This window comes from Trachypithecus francoisi, unplaced genomic scaffold (assembly GCF_009764315.1).
Source record: "Trachypithecus francoisi isolate TF-2019V2 unplaced genomic scaffold, Tfra_2.0 Contig01474, whole genome shotgun sequence".
Classification (NCBI taxonomy): Eukaryota; Metazoa; Chordata; class Mammalia; order Primates; family Cercopithecidae; genus Trachypithecus; species Trachypithecus francoisi.
Window position 1 is genome coordinate 21126575 of NW_022681435.1, and position 23307 is coordinate 21149881.

At 37.7% G+C, this 23307-nt stretch overlaps 1 protein-coding gene across 2 annotated transcripts in view; it reads left to right on the forward strand.

Moving 5' to 3' along the window:
* The window catches only part of ZNF407 (zinc finger protein 407), a 467858-nt gene that overhangs the window by 307383 nt on the left and 137168 nt on the right, over positions 1–23307 (forward strand). For both annotated transcript variants that reach the window (XM_033175949.1, XM_033175957.1), the window contains one exon: positions 4743–4921. In XM_033175949.1, the coding sequence (XP_033031840.1) occupies positions 4743–4921 (179 nt within the window). The remainder of the gene's footprint in view (positions 1–4742; positions 4922–23307) is intronic.

A 23307-nucleotide genomic window follows, 5' to 3' on the forward strand; every position in this document is an offset into this window, starting at 1 on the left:
AAGCCTGCGGGCACGTCTGTCACGTGGAGCTGTAGCGGTAGAGCGGAGTTGGGAAAGGACAGGGCAGAGCTTAGCATTTTGCGGAGAGTTGCGGATTCGGTAGTTTTTCTTTGTGTTGACGCCGACTTTGCGCTGCGTGCCGGAGCCCTGCAGTTTGTGTTCCTACCTTTCCCCTCCATCACTTCCCACCCACCTTTAGAACTGGGAGCCACAACCTGGAGCCCAGGAATAGCTTTTACCAACTCTCTGAATTCCCAGGTGGAGATTTTGTGTTTATATGCATAGATTGCATTCAGTCCTTTGGTAGTTTGCTGTACTAACCTCATGTTTTATTTAAGGAAAAGAGATCTCAGAGTTGAGGTACTTTCCTGAGATCACAGAGCCATTCTGCTGGTGCTGAAATTCTCATGTGGGGAATGGAGCCGGCTGCCTGACTTGACACCCAGGGGTGTTTCCTCTGCACCCTGGTCATCTGCTGCCAGGAATAAGTGGAAGAGGGTGGGGATAGAACTGATCTAGTGTTGGTTAGGAAACTGGATTGAAGGTCACAGTTCTTAGTGAATCCCCAGGGAAACTGCCCAGTCATTGCCTGTTTCACTTTCTCCTTCATTCAGAGATGTGCACCAGGGTCTCTCTCTTCCTAGTTCATTTCAGATGGAAACACGGTGACATGAGTTCTTCCTAGCATTCTTCTTGTTAGAGTATACATGTAACCCTTTGCATTTTTCTGAGAAATTTGACTTCTCATAAATTTTCTTAAAAGAAAAATTTCTTAACTCGCCCACAGGGAAACACCAAGATGCATATAGATGGTGACAGGAGTAAGCTTCTTGGCTTGTGACAGGAGGTCCCAGGTGGCAGAAGAGGGAAAATCAGAGATAAAATGAGGTCTAGGGATATTTCCGGAGGAGCAGTGCGAGGCCAGGCGGAGTCACACTAGCTCAGGAATGGGCCTAGTTTACTTCTTCTTCACCCAGGGTATCTGTTGTGCGGTGATTAGTAAAGAGGGTTCGAATCGGGGTGTGTGTGTGTGTGTGTGTGTGTGTGTGTGTGAATGCATGTGTGTGCTGGTATGGTGAGGTTTTATGCAGCATTGGTTTGAGGAAGGAGATTAGGAGCACGTGATAATTGCAGTAGCTGCACATCAGACAAAACTCTGCAATTTGAATGACTTAAAAATTTATTGTTCACTGAGGTAAAGGCCCATGGAGGCTGAGAACCTCTTCTTGGTAACTTTACCACCTGAACATGTGGCCTCTAAGGTTCCAGTGGCAGGAAGAAGGGTGACAACGGCACAAGAGTTCTTTTGTGTTCGTTTTTGTTTTAGTGGAGAGATAGATCATATATTTGACAAGTGACCCATTGAAATTGCAGCCTTCCTTGGTTTTTAATATATTACCAGAATTGTGAAACCATTACTACAAGCAATCTTAGATTTTTATTACCCAAAGAGACTCCATACACATTAACACTCACTCTCATTTCCCCAAACGCATCCCAATTCCTTCTTGTCTGCATGTGTTTATGCTTGTGGTATGTGTGTGTGTATATATATATATATATATATATATGTTTAAAACATACAATTACAAATATACATACACACATATGTATTATATAATAGAACATAAAAACACAATGTGTATATATACATCCTGTATACAAGCATATGCACATATTGGTATAAGAATATATGTGTGGAATGGTCCTTAATGCCTTTTAAAATCTCAAGTTTCATACCATGTCTTTCTTGATTTATTTTATATTTTCAAATAAAAGAAGCTTCCCACCTTTTTAAATTCTTTCCCCTCCCTCAGTCCCCATATACGTCTTACCTGTTTCAGTAATAGTCCCCAGTTGTTAGATCCTACATGCTGTTTAGTTACTGAGAGATACTGGCTTATTTTTGTCCTAGATACAGCCTTCTTGAAAACAAAATAATCTGTTTTCAAAGTTATCTCTTTCTTCCTTCCCTGAATGTTAGGATTCATTGCTTATATTGTTCTCCATGTAAATATGCATCATACATTGAAATGTATTTATTTTGGCAATTTTAATTTCTTCATATGATTGGTGATTGTCTTTGATGATGTTGCATGCCTAACATTTTACATAAGGAAATAGTATTGGCGGTACCAAAGAATCTACATTCCTGATAAACAGTACTAATTAAGTACAGTAGTAGCTTTTGTTTTCTCTCCCTAGTGTCAGTAAACAATGGTGAATTTCGGAGGTGTCTATAATGCTGTAGAAAACATGTTGGAAATCTGCAGAATTAAGAACTAGAAAGAAATTGTTTCTTTTCCTTTTAAGTGTCATAAAAGTGGACATTTGTGTCAGTCACCTTCAGACGTTTTCCTGTGTTATTTCTGACATGATCCAGAGCTGTTACTCTAAAGATAATTATGCATTTAAGAGACTCTACAGTCCTACCCTTTGCTTAGAGTGTGCTAGTGTCTCTGATATGTAAATTTTAAAGGGAAAGCTGGCTGTGGTGTACTTGAAAACATACCAACATTCTGGCCTCGAAAACAGAAAACCTAGGTTAGGATTCTGCCTTAACCACTCACCAGCTGTACAGCCTATGTAGCCAGCTTGTCATTGTGGTATTTACCTTCTTCTCTGTGGATTGTGTAGCAGTCTTGACCTCAAGAGGGTCCTGCTTGCCTTCAAAGGCGCCAAGTCAGTGGAGGTACCTGGCATGCGTTAGGTACTTACTCTTTTTTTTTTCCTCTTACAGTAATTGTTAGTTCACAATAGGGAATTTATATATAAAGCAGGTTTTACAATTCAGTAGTGACTCATGAAAGAAAGAAGCTTGTGTGCATACATTCACTGTCTCGCATGTATTTAGTCTAAGATCTCAGGGAAATTTAACACCCAGATTGACAGAGACTTTGCCTAAAGCAAGTTGAAAATAGCTGGGAAAATATCTGTTATTCTAGTCCTTCTTTTTTATTTTTGAAAAAGGTGGTGTTATTTTAATTTTTAAAATATATATATTTAACATATAAAACTTTATATTTGAAAAATAAGAGTAAGTGGGCATTGCAGTATAGCTGTGTTAATATTTTGATGTATTTCTTTCTAGTCCTCTTCCTAGGTATAGAGGGATTTGATTTGTTCAATTTAATTATACTGAGCAGATTTAGTTGTACATGTACATTTGATGACAAGCCCTGCCTGGAGATGGGAGGGAAGTAGCAGGAACTTTTCCAAAGGACAATCTGGATGTAGGTACGAGACTGCTCCCAGAATATGAGATCCCCACTCATGAGGAACACATTTGCGTTTTAGCTTTGTCCAGAGTCTGTAGGAAAGGACATCCCTGTCCCTCTGTCTTGGAAATACCGTTCCTAGTGCCATTTGCATTAATTCTGCCTCACTTGGACGATGCTTCCCATGCTCCTTGTCAGGAGTGGATAGATACCATCTTTACTGAGTCTTGGAATTTCTAGCGTCATTGACTGCCTTTGTGTGTGAGAGATAACAATCATTTTCACTTCCTTGACCGTTATTTCCCCAGGTATATTCCCTGAAAAATAAACATGGTATAATTGAATATTATACACAAAAGCAATTCGAATTAGAAGTGTTCAGGCAATGTAGACCTACATGAGGTTTCTTCTTAGAGCCTCCCGTTCTGAAGTGCACTGTGAGATGTGTTGGCTAACTACCATTCCCTGATCTTATTTGGTCATGGAAATCTTTCTTCTAAGAACATCTTGCAGGATTTTGTTCTTCAGCAATACTTTTGGGTAATGGTGATAAACATATTGCTCTATTTTCTTCTGGCATTTAATTTTGGTCTGTAGGAAATCTGAGGCCAGCGTGATTTTTTTGTTTCTTTCTAGATAACTCCTCAACACCTGCTTGAAATTGTATAGGGCTCTTTTTATTACTGTTCTAAAAATGACAAAGACGAAAGGAAAACAGCTCTGCGTGTGTATTCAGAAAGAGTCTAGACGTGCAGTCTCTGTGGCAAAGGAACTGACAGGGATAACAGAGCAAGCAGAACAGTTTGCCTCAAAAACCAGCACCCCCTTCGCAGTTGGCTGATTATTTCAGGCCTTGTATTTCTAATTCTGCCGGAAAACACTGGGAGAGGAGCCCACCCCTGGTTTCAGTGGCACCGTGGCATGGAATATACGGGGGCCCTCCGTTGTGTTTTCCATGTCGTCACTCTTAAGAGCCTGTATCATCACAGAAAGCTCCATGGGATTCACATGTTGCCCAAATATTGGAGTTGAGCCAGGGAGCGGTTTCTAGCTACAACTCCATCTTCAAATTATTTTAGAGCCCACTTAGAAGCACCTTGCTTGACAGAACTTAAAAGCCAGTGTCTTTGTTCCCCAAATGCTCTAAATTCAGTGGAGGCAACGGCGCTTACATTTTTGTGCCACTCCTCACTGGTGATAGGTGTGTTCTCAGGGTCAACTGACACCTTCACTGCCCTCGAGTGGTACCAGAATAATTGGATATTAAAATAATAGTGCTTGGGATTTGGTATTTCTGGTTCTTCATAGAAATGAAGCTAAAAGACCAACTGAAAAATTCATACCAGGGTTATAAAAACTACCAGCCTCATAGGGCTGATGTATTATATAAGCTAATTATTATGTGAGTACAGCACTTAAAATAGTACCAAACACATAGAGACATTGTTATCTAATGTCACTATGTGTAATGTACAGTTATTGGTTTGACCTTAATTAGATTTACTTTTCTATCTTACTTGGTAGGTCAAACTGTGCTGAAAATATCCGCAAACACATTCTGCATACTGGCAAACACGAAGGAGTCAAGATGTACAACTGTCCCAAGTGTGACTACGGGACCAACGTCCCTGTGGAGTTCCGGAACCATTTGAAGGAACAGCATCCTGACATCGAAAACCCAGACCTCGCTTACCTGCATGCTGGTAAGGGACAGAAACTGTGAAAGTACTTGTTTTTAACAGGATTTCATGGAATCACAGCAGTTATAATGCTATTTGTACATTACCATGATTTATTATAATGGAGTAGAGTATGTGATAGTATCTGCTTCAAGACCTGTAAAAAAGTACATTCCAGTTTTATCCCACTCAACTATGAAAACAGGACTTTTCAACCATATTTTATCAAAAAAGCAAATCTGACAAAGTATTTATTCTATGACTGTATAGTTAATATTAGTAAATATTTAAAGCATCATTGACCTGAAATAAGAGTAGTTGTTAAATCTTCATATTTTGACTAATTGCTAAAATTTTTTTCTCAAAAAATGCTTGTGATTTGAAATGTTATGCCCTGTTTCTTGACACCATCATCTTCCAGTGAATGCCTAGAAAGAATGTGACCTGCGACCGCGAAGTCAAGCGTCGTGGGTGGTAACGGTGCTGTACGTCTCCCAGAAATTGGGAGGGGGCTGGCCCTGGGTTTGGGGAAGAGCTGGTGATGGGAGCGGCTGCTAAGAGGATTCTTGCCTCTTGGGTGGCAAGTCAGGCACTCTGGAAGGCGTCAGCGATGTGGGGTGTGGCAGCAGCTGCAGAGGAAAGCAGATCCGTCCCTCTAGCCCGACATGTTGTTTAATTGGCAAGTATTCCTTGGTGCCAGCTCTCACCGTACAGAGCAGCAGAATGATGGATTATGGGTGAGAGGACCTATTTGAAGAGGTACTTACCCTGAAGTAAATTTAGAGAAGCCTTCCAAGATTTAACCCAAGCAGCAGAGTTTGAATAAGGCCCATTGATCAAGGATGTGCTTTAAGCAGATGTTTTGGGACCTGTTAGAGCTGCTTTTAAACCCTACTTCTCATTATTGGCCATATGACCTCAGACAGGCTGACCTCACCAGGCCCGAGGTTTCCCGTATGTAAATCTTCTTGATAGTACCTACTAATAGGGTCATTGTGAGAATTTTAAAAGATAACGGCTATGAAGCTAGAAGAGTCTAGGAGTTTGAATGAACTATCCCTAGTCCCTGCTGTGGGCATGAACATTTTATGCCTCTCTGTGCCATATGAAGGGGTAGTTAGCAGTGGTATGAATGTGGGGATTGTGATATAAATCACACCAGAAATGTGAGGTTCCAGCTTCAAAATCTTAAGCAATGTTTGCTCGCAAAATATCTATGTTAAAAGGAACGTGAGTAATTTAAGGTAGACTAGTTTTCTTAATACATTTGACACTACGGAGATAGAGGCTTATTACTGTTCTTTCATATTTCTCAATTGATGTTCATATGACTGACTTATTGAAGTAATGTCGAGTGTGTGAGTTAGTAATTTTTCTGCTATCCAGGGCTGTATTTGGCAAACAAACAAAACCAGAGGTCTCTGCTCATTCACTTTTGGTGAGGTTGTCACTGAAAAAGTTTTGAAACTAGACAGTTTATCAGCTTTAGTTCATAAAAACAGATAAAGTCGAGCTGAAATATCTCTGGCCATAAGTGCCTATGGGTTCTTCGTAAATATGGACCCATAACCTTACAGATACCAGGAACACGCCCTGTGAAGGAGCTGCTCCTAGCAGTGGCCAGGCCACGGGGACTAAATCCATGGTGCGCATCAGCAAAGTGTCCTCCTCGAGGTGGCCTTGCTCTGCCTCCTTTCCAGGTACAAGATGGACATATCTGTCTCTCTCTCCTATTATACCAGTTACACATGAAAAACGAATTGTTCCCTAAAGTACAGTGAGTAAATAAGAGAAAAATAAAAACATTACTTATCGTAAAAAAAAAACAAAGACTGTAAATACTGTGATTTGGTTGAGATAATGTAAAGTTTAGTTGAGGTAATATTTGGGAATTCATATATTAAAGTGAGGTATTTTATTTTTTACCTGAAAACAGTTCTGCCGAAAGAGGTTTGTGTGCAAATGTGCTATACCCTTGGTTTCTCTACATTGGTGTATAACTGCAGTTATGTGATGTAATTCACACAAATAACACAAAACTGGAGTTCAGTGGAGACCCTGATTCAAGTCTCTATGTAAACACAAGTGTCTCTGAGCTTCACATTCCTTATTGAAGAGTCTAGGAGTTTGAATGAACTATCCCTAGTCCCTGCTGTTCAGCTGTAGGCGTGACCTTCCTAGAGGATGGGCTCCAACTTAAGCTTGATCATTCTCTTGATGTCTGGTCCCAAAAACTGCATTTTAACCCTGTGGATCTCAGTCTTCCTCCAAAGATGGAGATAGTGATGCCTACCGCACAGAATGTGTGTGCCATCTAAATGGGGTCATTTATACTATATGTAAACTGTTTGACGTGATCATCTTTAGCATAAATGGTTGCTCAGTTTGTTTTTCCCTCTCTAGCAGAAGTTGATGATTCATTGTGTTTTTTTCTCAATCCTTTTTGGCAACCAGTAAAATATTTTTTGTATCATTTTCTATTTCATATTCCAGAGCATGAAAGACTATATGTGAGTTCTAATTTTAGTTGTAGCCAGATAAGAAGCACAGGACAAAAGCGGTTTATTTTTTTATTTTTATCTTTTTACTTTTTATTTTTATTTATTTTTAGTTATTTGTTTATTTTTTATTATACTTTAAGTTCTAGGGTACACGTGCACAACATGCAGGTTTGTTACATATGTATACATGTGCCATGTTGGTGTGCTGTACCCATTAACTCGTCATTTACATTAGGTATATCTCCTAATGCTATCCCTCCCCTTCCCCCCACCCCACAATAGGACCCGGTGTGTGATGTTCCCCTTCCTGTGTCCAGGTGTTCTCATTGTTCAATTCCCACCTGTAAGTGAGAACACGCGGTGTTTGGTTTTCTGTTCTTGTGATAGTTTGCTGAGAATGATGGTTTCCAGCTGCATCCATGTCCCTACAAAGGACATGAACTCATCCTTTTTTATGGTTGCATAGTATTCCATGGTGTATATGTGCCACATTTTCTTAATCCAGTCTGTCACTGATGGACATTTGGGCTGCTTCCAAGGCTTTGCTATTGTGAATAGTGCTGTAGTAAACATACATGTGCATGTGTCTTTATAGCAGCATGATTTATAATCCTTTGGGTATATACCCAGTAATGGGATGGCTGGGTCAAATGGTATTTCTAGGTCTGGATCCTTGAGGACTCACCACACTGTCTTCCACAATGGCTGAACTAGTTTACAGTCCCACCAATAGTGTAAAAGGGTTCCTGTTTCTCCACATCTTCTCCAGCACCTGTTGTTTCCTGACTTTTTAATGATTGCCATTCTAACTGGTGTGAGATGGTATCTCATTGTGGTTTTGATTTGCATTTCTCTGATGGCTAGTGATGGTCAGCATTTTTTCATGTGTCTCTTGGCTGCATAAATGTCTTCTTTTGAGAAGTGTCTGTTCATATCCTTTGCCCACTTTTTAATGGGGTTGTTTGTTTTTTTCTTGTAAATTTGAGTTCTTTGTAGGTTCTGGATATTAGCTCTTTGTCAGATGAGTAGATTGCAAAAATTTTCTCCCATTCTGTAGGTTGCCTGTTCACTCTAATGGTAGTTTCTTTTGCTGTGCAGAAACTCTTTGGTTTAATTAGATCCCATTTGTCAATTTTGGCTTTTGTTGCCGTTGCTTTTGGTGTTTTAGACATGAAGTCCTTGCCCATGCCTGTGTCCTGAATGGTATTGCCTAGGTTTTCTTGTAGGGTTTTTGTGGTTTTAGGTCTAACATTTAAGTCTCTAATCCACCTTGAATTAATTAAAATAATTCAGATTATGTTCTGTAAAAACAGTAAGTTTAAGAAGTCGATTTGTGTTATTAGTTCAATAGTTTAAGAAAAAGATGACTAGAAAGTCTCAAACTACCTGGAAATGGAATATTGCGTTTACAAATAATAATCCATGGTTAAAAAAAATAAACAGCCCAAAGTTTCTTTTTTTTTTTAACCATGGATTATTATTTGTAAACGTAATATTCCATTTCCAGGTAGTTTGAGACTTGCTAGTCATCTTTTTTTAAAAACTATTGAACTAATAACACAAATCGACTTCTTAAATGTACTGTTTTTACAGAACATAATCTGAATTATTTTAATTCTTTAAAAATTTGTGTAGACTTTTATATGCCCAGCAAATGGTGAGTTTCGGTAAATTTTTGAGACACCTGAGGAAAGAATACTTGGCACCAGTGATGTTTGTTCCCTGTATGTCAGTTACAATGTTTAGTTTGTTCACTGAGTTGTTCAGATTGTCATATTCTTAGTGCTTTTTAAAATGCTGGTTCTGTCAGCTGTTAAGAGGAGTATGTTAAAGTTTCCTACTATAATTGTGGATTTATCTTTTAAAATTCTGTTATTTTTGGCTTTACATATTTTGAAGATGTATCACTAAGTACTCAGGACTTAGGGTTGTTTTAGGTACAGACATGCACACATAATTATGAAATATTTCTTAGTAGCAATATCTCTTGCCATAATTCTGAGTTTCATATTGGTATACCTACACCAGATTCCTTATAAGCAGCTTATAGTTGTATTTTGTTTATCTGCTGGGACAATTTTTATCTTTTACATTAAATATTTAGTCTTTTACTTTAGTATTTATACTTAATGTAATTATTGGTATATTCATCATAGTCAAAACTCCAGAATACCCTAATGTCCCTCAAGCAGAATGTACAAAGGTTGTATATTCACATAATAGAATACGTCAGTGAGAATGAATGAACTACAAGTACAAGCAACAATGTGAAATAAGTCTCACAGTCATATCATTGGATGAACCAAGCCAGTCACCAAGGAGTGTGTTTTATATGATTGCGTTTATATTAAATATAAAAACAGATAAAACTACTCTATGATGTTAGAAGTCAGAGTTTCTTTTCCCTTGTGGGCACCAGTTGCTGAATGAAATACAGTGGTGCTAGTAAGATTCTGATTCTTAATCCCAATATTGAGACATGGTTGTGTTCAATTTGAGAAATTCATCAAAGTCTCTTCTATGAGTTGTTTTCTGTATATAGCTAAAAAAAAAAAAAAAAAAAAAATACCTTTCTCCACATCCAAGTTTCTGAAGAGGTTCATTTAGGCCCAATCTAGATCTAATATGATGAGATTTTATAGTCACATAAATCTTCACAAAATTGACATCAAACTAAAAATAGGTTTCTGTCATTGTATGATTTTTCTTCTATTTTGTAAAATCTATTTCATCTCAAAAATTATCTTGATTTGATCTCTTCAGTTTTAACAATTATATTTCTACCATGTCGTCCATCCGTAAATAAGCTTGGTACTCATTCACTACATTTGGACAAAGAATTAAATGCATGTGTATGTTTACAACACCAGTGGCCTTCAGTCTGATCCCATGCATAGTTCACTTCAGCAGGGATAGCTCACAATGCTTTAAACATAACATCAGAGAAAGGGGAGTGAAGACAGGGAAGCCAGAGGGGGAGGGCTGAGGAGGGGTTGCTCAGCCTTCTCTGATTGTGCCTAAGAAGAAAGAGTTGTTTTTTTCTCGTCAGTTCCAAGCAGCAGACTTATAGTTATGCCTTTATGGCTCAAGGAGCCTGTTTGCTATTGAAATAGCACTTATTGCTCACCAATGAATGCCCACTGGAAGACCCACGGGTAGTGTGGTCACTTTCTGAGCCTATGTGCAGTGCATCAAAGCTATGCGGTTGGTTTACTTATTTCTTATTTCTCTCTGAGACCTTAAATGTGGTAAGTGTTGGTGTCTTTTCCAAAGAGAATGATTACAAAGTGTTCTCTTTTCAGGGAGAATTGAACATTATGTAATGATACGGTATTTTTCTTAATTTCCTTTATTTTTCTACCCTCATACTTTTGTAGCACATTTCAATTGATTTTATTTTCATCAGTTTTTACATATGCTAAGACTTGGTCATATAAGGATGTACATTAGATTGTTACCTGTACAGAGTGATAACACTTGAAATTATCATATTCTCTTCAAAAATTGGGGATTTTGTATTCTTCTCTAAGATGATCAACTTCGTATTCTCTATAACGTGTATTATTTAACTGCATTCCCTACATTTGCCTCTTCCCAGTTATAAGAATAAGAATTTGAAAATTTGACTCTCATCAAAACCCCAAGTCTCTTTTTCTTCCTCATGGTAACTGTTCATTTAAATTAAATCTATTTGATTCCTTAATGCTTTCCAAGTACATCTCTTTATCCTTAGGCAGCTGAAATTTCATTCTACCTCTGAGCCCATTTACTTAATCTATTGCAGTTAACGTAAAACAGCTATAGTCTTTCGTCTTAACCATTACCCCTTATTTAGCAATATATTCAAATTTCCTACATAAAAAAATTCCTTCATCATTAATTAGAACCATTAGTGTTCAATACATAGAACCTTGTAGAATAGAATGCAGTCTTCTCCCAAATTCCTCTTGGCCCTCTATTTTTAACCCAGTTGCTTTCATCCCCTTTTGTTAGTTGGATGCTCTGACACATGTCATGACATTTTGTACAATAATTCATTTTCTGAAAAGGTCCAAAAATCTCAGAAAATCCTGACAGTTTCTCATTGGTTCTTCCTTACATAAACCAATTATTACTTCAACCTAAAAAGGAACGAAATTTTTCCTGACATGATTGCCTTTGGTAAATCCGTGCTGACTCACTCCTATTAAATTGTACTTCTCCAAATGTATCATTAAGCTCATCCATAAGTATCATCTCAAATTTATTTCCTAATATAGATGTTAGATTTACAGGTCTATAATTTTCAGCCTCTCCTCTCTTTCTTTTTAACCTTCAGACCGGATTCCTTGTGTTCCAGTCTCCTGATACTTCACCACTAACAAAAGACTTCCTAAAATAATTAACACTTCAGCAATTTGATTCTTTAACCTCAGACATCATCCATGGGTTAATTTACTGTTTTTCTTAACTGCTGCTAAATGTCTTTGTTCCTTTCATACTCCCGTCCAAATACGCCTGTGCTGTCTGCCATTGCAGAACCCTTTATGTCCATTATGGCTCAACACATTTGCTATTTTGATAGCTGATAATTTCTCTTCTTTCCCTTCCTCACTCTCATGCCTGTTGGAATTCCTAAGTTTAGAAGGAACTGTCTTACATACTTCATAATCTATGAGTGAATAATGTCAGAACAATATTTTTCATCATCCTAGTTTTTTCAGTAATGTAATTGGTATCCAGGAAAATTGCATTTGTGGATATTTATCAGTAAACATACTGTTTGCTGAGAAGCAGATCTTTGACCTGATCTCCACCTCTTTTTTCTTGAATAATATACTGAAAGAGAGTTTTTTTCAAAGCTTTCTAATGATACATTTTAAAATAGTTTTACAACCGGGTGCGATGGCTCACGCCTGTAATCCCAGCACATTGGTTGGCTGAGGTGGGCGATCACCTGATGTCAGGACTTTGAGATCAGCCTGGTCAATGTGGTGAAACCCTGTCTCTACTAAAAGTACAAAAATTAGCTGGGCGTCATGGTGGGTGCCTGTAATCCCAGCTACTTGGGAGGCTGAGACAGGAGAATTGCTTGAACTGGGAGGCGGAGGTTGCAGTGAGCTGAGATTGCACCATTGCACTCCAGCCTGGGCGACAGGAGTGAAACTCTGTCTCAAGATTAAATAAATAAAAATAAAATAGTTTTACATTTCATCTTTTTAAGAATAACTAGATGCCAGTATTCTTCAGTACGCATATCTTCCTTTATCTGCCCAACACTATGGAGCAGTGTCAGAGAAGCTCTTGCTCCTTCCCGCCATCCTCCTGCAAGAGGATGATCCTAATTGTTCTAGAGTGATCCAAATGGTAGTTATGTATGGTTTCCTTATGTTTTCATTAGCTAGTAAGTAGTAATGAAGACCTGTTTTTCATGCTATCACATTTTGCCTTTTCAATTAGAAAGAATCGTAAATAGTATCTGTGCCAAACTTTTCTCTAGACCATTGAATCTTCAAAACAAATCTTGTTGATACATATTATTCTCAGTTTAATGGTTTTGAAAAATCCATCCTCACAAGGTTATGTTGCTTGAGGATGCATAACTACAGTGTGGCTCTATAAAATTCGCACCTGTCTTCAGAGTCTTGCAGTTACAGAACCCTGCTGTACAGGAGTTTTTAAAATCATTGGTCAGCAGGTTAATGAAATTTTTTCAGTGGAAACCTTAAAAATTTAGAGTTTTAAGATTTCAAATAATCTAAACATATATATTAGGAAGTAGAATAATATAAAATGTAATAATGTAAAAACACCGTGGTAAATCTTTTCACAGTTGTACCTCTCCTGCCTAGTACAGAGCCCGTTGCACAAACGGATGGGTGGAGTCAGATGAACTAGGTTTCAGGGTACACTTTGTCACCATTGAGATGTGTAACTTTGAACAAGTCACTCAAGCATTTTGTGTCTGTTTTCTCAACTGCAAAAAGAGTAACATTGTTTAGCTTTTCTTTTGAACATGCGGTTCAAATTAGATAATCCATATGAAAGAGCTTGAAAATTGTAAAGTTATTCTTTTAAGAAAGTTACTGGATTTTGTTACTGCTATTTTGATAGCAGCAAAGTAGAAGGAAAAGACGAATGATTTTTTTGCACGTATTTCAAGTTGCTATTAAGGGTAATGAATCTCATAACAGTAAACATATATATATGTGTACACATTAGTATTCATACATATATATTAGTGTAACAGTCTGAGCACATACTAAAATTAGGGCTACAGAAGGCCTACTTAAAACTTTTCAGAGTAGAAACTTACCATTTAAATAATGTATTTAAATTATTTCTTTTCAGGCCGGGCGCGGTGGCTCAAGCCTGTAATCCCAGCACTTTGGGAGGCCGAGACGGGTGGATCACGAGGTCAGGAGATCGAGACCATCCTGGCTAACACAGTGAAATCCCGTCTCTACTAAAAAAAAAAAATACAAAAAATTAGCCGGGCGAGATGGCGGGCACCTGTAGTCCCAGCTACTCGGGAGGCTGAGGCAGGAGAATGGCGTAAACCCGGGAGGCGGAGCTTGCAGTGAGCCAAGATCGCGCCACTGCACTCCAGCCTGGGCGACAGAGCCAGACTCCATCTCAAAAAAAAAAAAAAAAAAAAAAAATTTCTTTTATTTGTATGTTACCTATGTTGAAGAAAAAAGCCAATCTCTGTTAGATATTTAAAGATGTTTATCCTGTGCCAAATATGAGTGAGTGACCATGGCCTATGACACAGCCACAGGAGGTTCTAAGAACATGTGCCCAAGGTGTTTGATTTATAGCGTGGTTTATATATTTTAGGGAAACAGAAGTTATAGCCAAAGACATCAATCAATACATGTAAGGTATACATTTGTTCGGCCCAAAAAGGTAGGACATCTTGAGCAGGGAGTTGGAGAGCTCACATGTCATAGGTGGATTCAAAGATTTTCTAATTGGCAGTTGGTTAAGTTAAACTTTGCCTGAAGACTTGAAGCCAGCAGGAAGAAACGCTTGAGTTAAGATAAGAGGAGTTGTGGAAGCCAAGGTTCTTACCAGCTACAGAGAGAATGGATGGTAAAGGTCTCTTTTAGGACCTGAAAAGGTGTCAGACTGTTAGTGAAGTTTCTGCTGGATCTGGAGAAGATATGGAAAGGGGATTCTCTACAGAATGCAAATTTTCCCAATAAGAGATGGCATTCCAGGGCCATTTCAAAATATGTCCAAAAATATATTTTGGAGGTAAAATACTTTGATTTCTTGTAAGACCTGCTGTCTGTCACATAATGCTATACCAGAGTCAGGTTGGTGTTAAATATCTTCTTGCTACAAAGAGGCTGTTTTGTCAATCTTATGATCTATATTTTAATGTTAATGCTGGCCAGTTGTGCCTGAACTCCAAAGGGAGGACCTTGTAGGGAGGCATGTCCCTCCGGCCTTCCCTTCAGGGCCTGAACTAGTTTTTCAGGTTTCTTTGGGATCCCTTTGGCTGAGAAGAGGTCTACTCAGTCAGTTGGCCGGGGCGCGGGGGCTTAGAATTTTATTTTTGGCTTTTATCTACTACACTCTATAGTTTTAAAACTTTTTTTAAAAGAATATCATCCTGAAAAAGTATCCTTTCTACTGTGTATTTTAGCGTTCTGTAAAGTCCTGAATGGCATTCACGAATTTATAATAAAGTTAGAGTACACAATTAAAACACAGCTTTGGATGGTAACACCTAACAAGATTGGCCGAACTGGCTCTCAGGCCCGCAGCACACTCACACTCATCCTCTCACTACAGGACCTTAAAGAAAAGTTTTAAAGTGATGTTTAACTTTTTTCCAGAAAAAAACCGTATTCTCCCCCTCCTTGGGTGTGCTGACCGAGTGTGATGGCCTGTATGATTCGTGCTACACCAGCGCCTCCTTCCCGCCTCCTTCCCGGCTCCCTTCCCTGCTGCGCCGAGGACACACAGCCACGTGGCATTCTCTTACCTCATGGCAGGCAGCATTGCGATCTTATCAGAGCTCACGTTTGCAGCATTCATGAACTGGATTCTGAAAGTTAAAATAGTTAAAAAAAAAAAAAAGTAAGCAAAATTGAAAATTGTGATCTTATCCCCTCTGACAGCTTCATTTATCAAAATTTTAAGGGAAAAAATTGATTGTGGAAAGTTATGGTGGGGGCAGTATGATTTTATCAGGTAATTGATGTGGTTTTTTATATAGACTTATCAACTATTTAATTCAATATAATTTATATATTTTAAAAATGTGCACACCCTCACACACATATTTTGACCCCCACCTAAATGGCAGTTTTAGATGAGGAAACAAAGATCCTGTTGCCCAGTCATGTTGCTGCTACTGCAGAACAGGTTACTGCTCCAACGGAAGCAGTCCACTGAAGAACAGCATGACATGTCTTTCCAATTATCAGGGAAATTTAGATGCATTGTTTCATTAGCTTTGAAATGTAGTTCAGAATATGAAGTAATGCACATTATTACTCTTTGCAATTTCATTTATTTCTATTTGCAGTGAGGAAAATTACCATTTAGCAAGTTTTTATCTTAAATGATTTTAAACTTACAGAAACGTTTGCAGAAATAGTACAGAGAGTTCCATATCTCCTTCACCCAACTTGCCCAAATGTTAATATTAACCATAGCCATACTACTTACAAAAGTCTGAAAATTTAGCGTGAATACATTGCCATTTTCTATGTTACATTCTTGTATTCAGAGCTTATCATTTTTCCACTCACATCCTCCTTCATTCCCAGAATTCAGCCCAGGAACCAACATTCCTTTTAGTTGCCACGTCGTCTTAGTCTTCTCCAGTCCAGGACAGATTTTCAGTACCTTGGCACTTTTGAGGAACATGGGTTTGTTATTTCGTAGAATGTCTCTTAATTTGGAATAATGTAATGTTTACTCATGATGTGATCAAAGTCATTTAAGAAAACACCAGAAGAAATGTGTGCTGTGCCTGGAGCACCTTGTGACTGAGGACGTCCGCCTGGCCCATGGAGTGAGGCGGGATCCTCAGAATCCTCCACTGGCAGCTGCCTGGTTTTACCTTTTTAATCAGTACACATCTTAGAGAAAGCCTTTCAGACCACGAAAATAGCCTATTTCTCTCCAGTCGTTTGCCCGATAATTTTGACATTCATTAGTTTATCCTGCCTGAATAAGGTCTGTGATGCTTAAATTGTGTTTTTTTCCTTTTCCGTCATTTCTTCTACATTTAATAATTGGAATTATTCTCTAAGGAATGGTAGTCGGTTCCTTCTTTCCCAAAATTTTGTTCCATTTCTTTTTATAAGTGTGGAGGTATTTTATCCTGAGGTTTATAATCCAATACCATTGTGGCTTATTTTCTTACTGAAACCACTCCTGCCTTAACCACTGCCCCCTCTTTCCAGTCAGCTCCTGTGCCCTGTGTGCACCCCCATCCTTTTAGAGACATCTCTTTACTTTTCAGGCACCACAGTGTTCTATGGGTTCATCTTGTGTTTTCCTTGCCATGGTCCAGAAATGAATCACTGCTTTAAGGAGACCTGGTTCCTTTGGTTGGAGAATGGTATTTATAAGCCAAGATGTATATACTGTGTGGACTTCTTGCTTCTGTGTACCACTGCCTCTAGGCCTTCTCAGCAGATAAACAAGGAAGTGTAGGTATGTGTACTAAATCCTGCCTTCCTGTGAATATAGATTTTTTTTCTATCTCTCTATCTAGAACATAAATTATTCGAGACCTAAATATAAGAAATAACTGTAAAAACCCTTCAAAAGGAACATACAGCTAAAGCTTTATGACCTTGAATTAGGCCATTGTTGCTTGGATATTACTCCAAAAGAACAAATAACAAAAGGAAAACATAAGTTGAATTTCATCAAAATTAAAGATTTTGTGCTTCAAAGATGAAAGAAAAACTTATAAAATGAGAAAAAATATTTTGCAAATCTCTCTGATAATGGTCTTGTATCCAGAATATATATAAAGCACTCTGTCACTCAACAAGAGCAAGGCAAATAACCTGTTTTAAAAATGGACAAAGGATCAAAATAACTATTTCCCCAAAGGCCATATGCAAGTGGCCGGCAAGCCATGGGAAATGCACTCAGCACCATTACTGGTGAGGAAAATGCAAATAAAAACCACAGTCAAATTCCACAGCTAGGTTTTTTTTATTCTTTTTGGCAGTTATTAGTAGAGAGGCTTTAAACATTCACATATAAGATTCTGTGACTATAAGATCTCATTTTCTTGGGTATATACCTAGAAATGAGATCCCTGGATTATATGGTATACTTAACTGTCTAAAAAAAACCTGTTGAACTATTTTTCAAACTGTCTGTGCATAGTATGTTCCCGCCAGCAATGTGTGAGTTCCCGTCACTCCACATCCTCACCAGGAGCTGATGGTGTGGTTTTAATTTGTATTTAACGGATCGCTAATGATGTTGAGCATCAATTCATGATTATTTGGCATCTGTATATTTTCTTTGATGAAGTGTCTTTTGAAATGCAATATTTTTCCCCTTTCTTCATTAGGTTGAGTTTTGAGATCACTTTTATTTTATATTTTTGACCTGAGACCTTTGAAATACGATTTGCAAATATTTACTCCTAGTCTGAGACATGTCTCTTTTTTTCCCTCTGAACAGTGTTTGTCATAGAGAAAAGTCGTAATATTCATAAGGTCCAGTTCATTAATTTTTCCCTTTATGCTTTGAGCTTTCGGTACAATATCTAAAAGCTATTTGCCGAACTTGACTTACAAAGAATAATTTATATATTTTATTCTAGAAGCTTTATGCTTTTATTACACTTTACATTTAGGTCTATGATCCATTTTGAGTCATATTTTGTATATTTTGTATATTTTATATAAGGTGTAAGTCAAAGTTCTTTATCTTGCATGCAGATGTCTCATTTTGTTCAGCAATATTTATTGAAAATACTGTCCTTCCTTCTTTAAATTGCCTTTGTTCTTTTGTTGAAAATAAGTTAGCAACATTTCTCTGGGTCAGTTTGTTTACTCTGTTACCCTAGCAATTTCTGAAATTAAGCATTCGTGGGTTTTACATTTTATCCTTAAAATGCCACAGTTGGATATGTGCCTTTCCCTTCAACTTCATGTGTCCATCTCCTCCCTCATCTGAGACGTAGTTTAAACTCATCACAAATATGTTTGGTGTGTCACTGGCTCTTCTTTGTACTGAATGACTTTCGACTCAGCCTGATATTTGTTAATAACCAAGCATTCAAAAAAAAAAAAAAAAAAAACTTAGGTGCAAATAAAATGAGATCTGCGTATTTATATTCAGAATGTAATGCCTAGTAAAATTTTTATTCTCAATTCTTTATGTTATCAAATAAGAAAATGTGTTCACTTTTTGTGTATGATATGATTCTGATGAGTTTCTCTGGTGGTAAATAATACTCACCAATTTAGTATTTTGCATTCACTATATTTTTCTCATTAGCAAAGAAATATGCTTTAATTAAAATAAAAAAAAAAACTACAACTGCCACCTCATACCTATTCAGATGCCTCCTGTCAGAAAAATAGAAAATCGCGAGTGTTGACAAGGATGTAGAGAAGTTAGTAAGTACCCTTGTGCGCTGTTGAAGTGACTGTACAGTGGTACAGCTGCCATTTAAGCGGAATGGCAGCCCCTCCAGGAACGAAACATAGAATTACCATATTATCCAGCAGCTCCACATCCAGAATCATCGAAGGCAAGGTCTCGAACAGGTATTTGTACACCCATGTTCATAGCAGCACTATTAATAGTGAAAAAGTGGAAGAAACCCAAACGTCCATCAACAGAAGAATGGATCAACAAAGTTTGTTATGTATTGTACAGTGGAGCATTACTGAGCCTTAAGAAGGAAGGAAAATGTGGCACATGCTATTACGTGCATGAACCTGGAGAATAATATGTTAAGTTAAACAAGCCAGTCACACAAGATGGCTTACGCTGATGAGTATAATTCCATTATAATTCCACTTACAGATGATGTGCCTAGAGTAGTCAAGGTCACAGAGATAGAAGGTAGAATGGTGGGTGCCAGGAGCTGGAGGGAGGGAAAATGGGGAGTTGTGTGACCAGGCAGAGTTACGGTGTTGTAAGATGAAAGAGACTAGTTGTGCAGCAGTGTGATGGTACTTAATTAACACTGCTGAAATGTCCACATAAAACTGGTTAGAATGGTAAATTTTATGTATGTTTTACCACAATTTTTTAAAATTACAAATACAAAAATAATTATGTACCCCTGTTTTTTCTGTCTTTCACACATACCCATTTTAGAAGATATTAAATAGATATCTTGGTTGGTGAAGTGCCATTCAGGGCAGAGATTTGATTGGGATGGGAAAAGTGGAAGTGGGCAAGAGTGAATACAAAAATTATACTAAATGGCTTGACCCTCTGAAATTTAATAGACTAAACATATGTTATATGATATGTGCTAGTCAGTGTTTGAAATATATCAATTTAATGAGGAAAAATATGAAGCAAAATATTTGAACTTACAGACAGGTTTACACTTCCTTGTTTTCTTTTTTAAATTTTTCCTAAGATTAAAAACACTTTGACGCATTCTTTTAATAGGTAAAAATTTATCCTAGTAAAGTAATCGCTTAAATCCCCTAATAGCTTTTACTGCAGCAGAATATAGTGTAGACCCCAACTAGATAAAATAGCATTTTTGATGGCTGGTCTAGATCCTTCTAAAAAGCTGCGCAGACTTGTTCACTCTTGTCATTGCTCTTAGTGTCGTTTGTTGAGGAGCATGTCAGTGTGATTGACAGGAAGTCATTCTTTCGTCTTGTGAAAAATTACAATTTTAGTGCATGCCTAAAATAAAAGCCTAGCATAAATGGTTTCCTGTTTGTGAAGGAAAAGGCAAGATTCTTTCACAAGTGGTATAGATGAGTTTATTCACCATTGTATGGAATATAATTTTTTTTTTTTTCTCATTGGGAGAGTACTTTTATTGGGGAACTACGTTTTAGGATTTTTCTCCACATTCCTTGTCTGGTTTCATTAAGTTAATATGAATTATAATACCAGTTTCCTTCCAGATGTTGGCCAGGAATAAATTTGAACTTTGCTGTCTTAAATAGAAACAGCATCTCAAGCTAAATAAATCCTTTTGCATTTTGGAGTAAGGTTTTTGTCAATTATTCGCTTTTAGCTGGGCATGGTGGCTCATGCCTATAATCCTAGCACTTAGGGAAGCCAAGGCGGGTAGATCACCTGAGGTCAGGAGTTCGAGATCATGGCCAACATGGTGAAACCTTGTCTCTACTAAAAATACAAAAAGTAGCCAGACGTGGTAGCGTGCGCGCCTGTAATCCCAGCTACTGAGGAGGCTGAGGCAGAAGAATCACTTGAACCCGGGAGGTGGAGGTTTCAGTGAGCCGAGATCATGCCACTGAACTCCAGCCTGGGTGACAGAGCGAGACTGTGTCTCAAAAACAAACAAACAAAAATTAATCGCTTTTTGTGATAAATGTCTTGGAATGATTAAATAAGCTAATATTTGCAAAGTACTTAAAATAGTACCTGCCACATATTAAGTACTCTGTAAGTATTTAGTTAATAAAATATATAACTGAAATTACCCTATGTCATTTATATTCATTTTACTTATGCCAGTAGGTGCTGCTCTTGAGTGACAAGAGTCAGTATCCCAAGTTACATTTTATATTAACATATGTGACCTAGATTGTTGGCACAACTTGCATGTTCACGTTTATATACCCAGTTCTCTTGATTACAAACAAGACTATTTGTAATAAATAGACTTTGTTTTAAAGAATCCATTTGTACAAAATGACAGAGACATGAAAAGGCTCAGATAGTTCTCTTGAAATTTTAATATACTATTTGGTAGTATTAGAAGTTGTCTTCATCTAAAGCTTTATTATTTGGAAACACACCAAACTCATAACCCTTCTCATTTATCAGGTAGCTCAGTCCCACAGTTTGACATTCTTTATGTTAGTAACTAAGTATTTATTGAATCTATTGACATTTTCATAGAGCATCCGGTCAACACTGAAATGTGGAAGTACTTCTTGGTGTTTTGCAAATAAAACGTCGGTAGGATTAGGCTTTGTTAGATTAACCTTGTTGCTCAGACAAAGCAAGCTTTTTGCTTAAATTAGGGACCAGGTAGAATCCCTCTGTGCACATTTAATTGTAATAAATTATTTCAGCTTTTTTGGCAGTGCTCTTGCCACTTGAAGGAGTGTTAGAAATAGTGTGTGCTACGGGGTGGCAATGTAGCTGCAATTCATGTAACTCCACTTGTAAACATGGATGATTAATCTGAATTGCATGAAGGCAGGTAGGGGAGTACTTGATGTTGTAAAACTTGAATAATCAGAGAGGTGAGAAGAGGAGATAGGTGGAAGCACCAAGCAGGCAGAAGAGACTGTAGGCAGTAATGTGTGTACCAGGGAGGAGCTCAGAAGTTGAATTGTGCGGCACATACAGTAAAAGCTGAAAAAGAAAGAGAATCCAACAAGTGGTTCTTTGGAAGAGGCTGAATAAAACTTTAGGTTTCTTTTTGTTGTATTTTAATGGTTTCCTAATGTATTATCTCCATCCATATTTCTGGCTTTTTCTCTCTGTATGTAATTTTTTAAAAAGTTTTTCTTTTTGTGATGTGTGCTTTTTTTTTTTTTTTTTTGAGATGGAGTCTCACTGTGTTGCCCAGGCTGGAGTGCAGTGGCATGATCTCAGCTCATTGCAAGCTCCGCCTCCTGGGTTCACGCCATTCTCCTGCCTCAGCCTCCTGAGTAGCTGGGACTACAGGTGCCCGCCACCATGCCCGGCTAATTTGATGTGTGCTTTTTAGATCATGATCCAGAACTCAATCAAAGAAGTAGTTTTGGTTTTAGATATAATTCTGTGATAGCACTTAATTTTTTTTTTACTTTTCACTCCAGTTTCTCTATCTGCTTCTAAGAAAATATGTTAGGAGGACATTTTTAAAATGTTTGATGTTCAATTTGAACATATTAAATGTTTTAATATCTTTTTTACATTGACAAGGACAGTTGAAATCCAGGGCTATCTATTTTTATTATTTATGGCAGGGTCAATCTGGGTGTGTTTATCTTCTAGGCATTAAGATGTCAAGATATTACCTGTTACATTAATATGCATAGTCATTTTCACTCAAAGTGTAGGAAACACTATTTTATCATCGTAGTGCAGACAAAATGGAATGTTTGGCCTAAGGTTTTTGATATAGACCCGAAACCTGACGTGTTAGTTTATGCAGCCATTTTATCTGAGTGTTTGTTTAGTGAGACTCCGCCCCTGCGCATTTAGGCTTACTCTCCACGTCCCTCTCAGTGAGTCCCAGGCTTCCACATGACGAAGTCACAGATCGTTACCACCACCCAGCTGTGCCCACCTCCTGAGAAAACAGAAGACCCTGTAAGGGGTTCCCAGGTGTATGTCTAGTTCCTTCTCTTGCTAAACCAGCCACAGGTAGGATCTTTGACTCTGTATAAACCTGTGTTTAAAACCTATACCAAAAGGATTCTAGACAGTAGGGATACAGTGATTGCAGTTGTGTTGGATTTGCACTGAGGAACCAGAACAGGAGGATACCACCCCATTTCAGAAATATGGTGATATGAACTTTCTGTAATATTTACAAATAATTAATGAAAACATTTTTATCTGCTGATGATTTCAGAATCATCATGGAAAAGCTGAATTAATAGTTCTCAAAGTTTTTGGTGAGAGAGGTTTTATAAACTTCGAGTTTGTGAAATTTATAGCGTTGTAAAACACATTTTAAAAGTTCTGACAAGACTAGAAATGAATTCATTTGAGAAATTATAACTAGTCTTGTGTTGATACATGCCAGATTGTCACCAAATAAAT